Source organism: Oculina patagonica, unplaced genomic scaffold, assembly GCF_052425735.1.
Source record: "Oculina patagonica isolate OP01 unplaced genomic scaffold, crgOcupat unplaced672, whole genome shotgun sequence".
Lineage (NCBI taxonomy): Eukaryota > Metazoa > Cnidaria > Anthozoa > Scleractinia > Oculinidae > Oculina > Oculina patagonica.
In genome coordinates, this window is record NW_027558550.1 from 1 (window position 1) to 4,860 (window position 4,860).

A 4,860-nucleotide genomic window follows, 5' to 3' on the forward strand; every position below is an offset into this window, starting at 1 on the left:
TATCATGATTTAAGGTGGCTTAATACAGTTTTGAGAGGGCAAATCAGTCCAACCTTCAACTCTCTTGTACAATCTCCAGAAAAGTTTTTTTTTCTCTTATCACTGTTCGTTACATCCTAAAACCATCTAATGCGATATTTGGAAAATAAAAATGCTAATAAACAGCTTAAATAAACGACCGAATGCTTAAGAGGGGACTGGCACTAGTAGTTTAAACGGCGTTTTTCTCAAAATCTACCCGTACGACCCTACCTCAAAATTTCAAAAATTAGAAATTAGCTTTAAATTATCATTCATGCAAAATAATATAAAAATCTGTAAGACAGATTTTTTCGCAAAATAGGAATATGTGATATTTTGCCGATTTTTAAAATAGCTCAAAATCTGTCTTACAGAATTTTTTCAAAATTTTGGTTGTGGACGTGGTTCACCCCTGAAATTCAATTGTGAAAGTTTCATAATAGGTTGTACGGTAGGTTTTAGAGAAAGTCTGGATCAAAATCTGGCTTTTACGACCTCCACTGAGCGAATCAAATTGCGCGTATGAGAGCGCGCTAATATGACGCCATGCGTCGCGAGTGATAATGAAAGACAGAATTAGAACTTCTCTGTCGGTTGTTTATCCACATTTTTTGCCGTATTGTTTTCCGTCCCAGGTTTCAAGACCTATCTGAAAGTATTTTCAAAATTTCTTTTGTATACAAATGTGGAAAAGCGCGGTAAAACAGATGGAACTCTTTTTCGTTTCTGTTTAGAGTTTTAGCCCCCGCGAGCAATAATGACGTCAAGCAGAAAATCGTAGCGCGCGCATTTGAGCCACGTAAAACTGTATTCAGCCACCTTAAACAATAAAGTGTTTCTGTCGAGGAACTATCGGCTGATAGTTGCCCCGCGGAAATATGACGTTTTTAAAACAATTATTATCCCGAGAAGGGAAGCTTCGAGAAATATGTTAGTTTTAAGAACATCAAATTTCTAGGGGGCAACTATCAGACCGATACAGTTCCAAGCCAGAAACATCCTATCGTTTTTATTGTTCACTACTAATTTTTTTCCGCGCGTCCATTCAAAAACGAGCATCTTGAATTATTTTTTATCTTTTTGGATGAAAGTCTTGAAAGCCGAAGTTTAACGAAACAAAACCAAACCAGACAAGAACCCACTAAATGCAGTGAATTTGGTGTTTTTTTTTGCCTGTAGACCCGCTTGTTTTAAAAAAAAATTTCACAGACGACTACTATCCTCGGCTGCGCCTCGTTGACTATTCGCTTATGGAAAATTTGGGCTCGTAGTCTAATTGTTGATAACCGATCGTTGTATGCAACACTTGCTAACTAAAGAAAAACTGTTTTGGAATAAGTTTTGAATTAAGAGTTATGCATCCAATAGTCTTTAGTGCAGAACTTGTAATTGTCGGTTTTGAGAGGGTTCTCAGCAGAGCATTCAACTTGACCCGCTGTCGCATTCCACTGATAGCGCAACTTCTATTGCGATTTGATGGTCGTTGAACTTTGATATCTGACCAAATTATTTCGAAACTGTCATTTGTGTTTCCAAGTACGTGCTAACTCGAACTACTTGAAGCAATATCAAGCCATTAATTTTCAAATTAGCTTGTTTTCGCCTTTCGCTGTGTTGTCACTAAAACACGGCCTCAAACACGATCGAATCGAGACCCGGAGCTGAATTCAGTAAAAATTCTGGCCGGTGAGTTCTTTCTCTCAATTATTCAGTTTAGCGGTCAAGAAAAATCCTTTAAAGTTCTTTCCAAATTAAAACAAGGCTATACTTTTGAAATTCTTTGAATATTACATTTTGGTCAGTTAAAAGAGACACTAGATGGAGTGAGTCCCTGCCTCGCGAAATGACAACACACACTTTTAAAACCAGTGTTTAATCAATTTTTTAGGAGAGATTTTTGGAAAAACTTTCACTTTAATATTTCCAGAGTAGCTCAGTTTTTTTTTTATTAACTAATTTTGCATTTTAATTCGCGGACAGTTTCTCAAACTTGTTGAAGTCAGCAGTGCATATCTCGTATAAATAGTTTCGCAGTCGTTTCTTAGCGCACCGTCACGTGTATAAATTTATCATTATTGAAACTGTAGTGTAAGAGTAAAAAAAAAAAAACAAACAAAAAAAACAAACAAACAAAACCAAAACCAAAACAAAAAAAGAAACAAACAGAACAAGCCGTTTTCACTTACATAGATTAAGTAACACAAGTAAATTATAAACAACGACCCAAAACGAAAAAATCCAAAAGTTATACTGGTATAAAAAGAGTTGAGAAAAAAAATGAATGGAAGTACGCGGACGGAACTGACGAAATATAGCGAAACCGGAAAGAGATCGATAAGGTTTTAGCTCAATACAAACGGATCTCTTAATTTGATAGTATGAAAATAATGCCAATTGCGAAAAACACGACAGCATATTTATTTTCATGGAGTGGAAAAAAATAATTTTGTAAAATTAGCGGAACGCGCGTGCATGCTCGGAGAATTTTTACAAAATAATTGTCATTTTTGAGGCCGCACTTTCATGTTTTTGCATATCGTTTTATTTACATTTTGGCTAATGTCTATGTTTTTCATCACAATGGGTTTAATGCTGTAATCCTCGCTGAATGGCAGAAATTATTATGGTTAAGAGTGTTGTTTATAGTTTGCGGCGTAATAAACTCTATGCATAAGTAGGCGACAATTCCATACAATATCACTTTTCTCTGTTCGCAAAAAAGTACATCTATGAAGAAACGATTTCTGTCGATTTTGATACTCTAAACACAAACAGTTCAACTTATTTACTTTTATTTTCAATGCAGTACTTGCTGTTAAGATAAGCTCCAATACGGCACGACTTTAAATGCGAAATTTACATAATCGAACATTGTTACGGAAATTTGAGAAGTGGATGAAAATTAAAATGATGAGTTCTTGACCCATCGCGAGACGACTATCTTTCTTTTTCGGTTATCAAGATCAAAAGATATCCGAGGTTAGGTGTCGATGGTTTAATTTTTTCCTGCGGTTCTTTTCTTTCTAAATGGGCGAAGAAAATGAAATTAACAAACACGCCGGCTGTCTTGTGTTTTTAACCACGTTCCAACCTCCATTCATATGTTAATGCATAATGCCACCTCTGGCCTCAAGTGATGTCATGCGTGCATCAAATCGCTGTCTAAATTAGTCGAGAGAGCAAGAGAGCGCGAAAGGACTTTGCAAAAGTGCTCCGGAAATTCGGCCATAATGATTGCCAAATTCTTCCTCTTCTGGCTGTCTATAGCAAGGCTTTCATTGGAACAGCTATTTACGCATTTTGATTTATACGATGCGATCCATATTCTGTTCCTAGGAGCGTTGGGGATTTGTTTGAGATTCATTCAGTGTGGGTCATCATGGAACGCTAACAAGAAGGTCCGATCAAGTCTTCGATCACCTTCCATTTCTCCTGGGAGTAAAAAACGTGGATCCGTTTCTTTTGCTGCCGGGACGAAGTTTTATCCCATACAGAGCTACAGTCCGGTAGGTTAAGCGTTGTTTGATTGTAGATAAGTGGGGCAGATAGTTTAATAGATCGCTTTATACTAAAAGACAGCTCTATGCCCGAGGCATAAACTGACAGCGCGCGCTAAACTGACAGCAGAATCTTTGTCGACCGTTTGTACACAACCAGCTGGAAGCGTATTGAATATGCTGAATATATCCTGGGGCCCTTGATACTCTTGGTAAACAGTCTTTCTTCCTTCTGCGTTGCAGCTAAACTGGACGATTTTAAGGAACGTAAGCATGTCGGAAACATGGAAAGCGCAGAGGTCTTCTCTCAAAATCTCGTTGACAACCGACGATGGCGAAGAAGTCACAGAAGGCGAGAGGTACGCGTGAAAGTTTTTTTGTTTTAATCTGACCAAACCTCCCGCATTTGTATACAAGGGGCTTCAGAATGGGCGGAAACTGATAATTTTGGCTTTGTAATTGTTATACAGAAGCTGTGCGACTCTCGTGCATTTTAAACTAGCGAATTTTTGGCGGAATTGCTCTGACTACTGAGCTGACTCGTCGCAGCTGTTTTTTTTTACACTGTGTTTTACACAAAGCCGTATCGGATAATTGCCTCAAGCTTTATGGACAAACTGTGGGCTTGTTTACACAGTGTCAAAGATAGTTTTCATGTTTTTGCATGCTGTATTATCTGCGAGTTTATTGTTCAGTTACCTCGCGCGAACGGGAAGAGCGAAGAAGCACTTTCGCTCACCGCGGTGAAATTAAAATTACGCGCGGTTATGTTGTTTTCTCCATGGAGAGCGGGCATGCATCTCATTTCATCAATCGTCATGGCAGGAAGACCTCGAGCCGTTGTCTAAAGGCTATTTTATAGTCTGTTGATCAGACGAGTGCTCAAAATATTTCAAAGGCGGCGAATTTTCGAGAGCGAGATCAATTTGTCACGGACGAAATTGATCGTGTTTTTTCTTTCGCTTCTGACAATATCAAGATTTCGCGTTGCGGTTTTTTCGCTTGAAAATCTTGATCCCGAAATGTCATTATATACATTGGATGCATTTGACAGGACTTGTTTTCGTAAAGCACAGGTGTTAAAACTGTCAAAGATTTCTCAATTCATGGTTTGTCTTCGATCTGTTAGCTACTTCAGTTTGGCATAGAGTTTTTGTATAGGGCACGCTTGTTTCTTTGTTGAAATATTCTTATAAAACAATTTTATGATTTCTATAGTCAAAACAGTCAATAATTTTCACGTGAGGATCAATGGAGAATAATTTTTGACTGCTTGATAGAAACTTAATTTATGCGGTGCTTAAAAATTTTGCTGCAGCCGACGAATCAAACTTGGGAACAC

At 37.8% G+C, this 4,860-nt stretch overlaps 1 protein-coding gene across 1 annotated transcript; it reads left to right on the forward strand.

Moving 5' to 3' along the window:
- The first annotated feature begins 3,199 nt into the window (after window positions 1-3,199).
- On the forward strand, window positions 3,200-4,561 carry LOC144641089 (uncharacterized). The gene is made up of 2 exons (XM_078500137.1): window positions 3,200-3,527; window positions 3,762-4,561. The coding sequence occupies exons 1-2, from the start codon at window positions 3,252-3,254 to the stop codon at window positions 3,885-3,887; spliced, it is 402 nt and encodes a 133-aa protein (XP_078356263.1). The 5' UTR covers window positions 3,200-3,251; the 3' UTR covers window positions 3,888-4,561.
- The last annotated feature ends 299 nt before the right edge of the window (window positions 4,562-4,860 follow it).

What these genes read in the sequence shown, in the direction of transcription:
- LOC144641089 (XM_078500137.1), top strand. Translation starts at nt 3,252, where the DNA reads ATGATTGCCAAATTCTTCCTCTTCTGGCTGTCTATAGCAAGGCTTTCA. An exon ending in CCATACAGAGCTACAGTCCG is followed by an intron (nt 3,528 to 3,761) that starts GTAGGTTAAGCG and finishes TCTGCGTTGCAG; the next exon opens with CTAAACTGGACGATTTTAAG.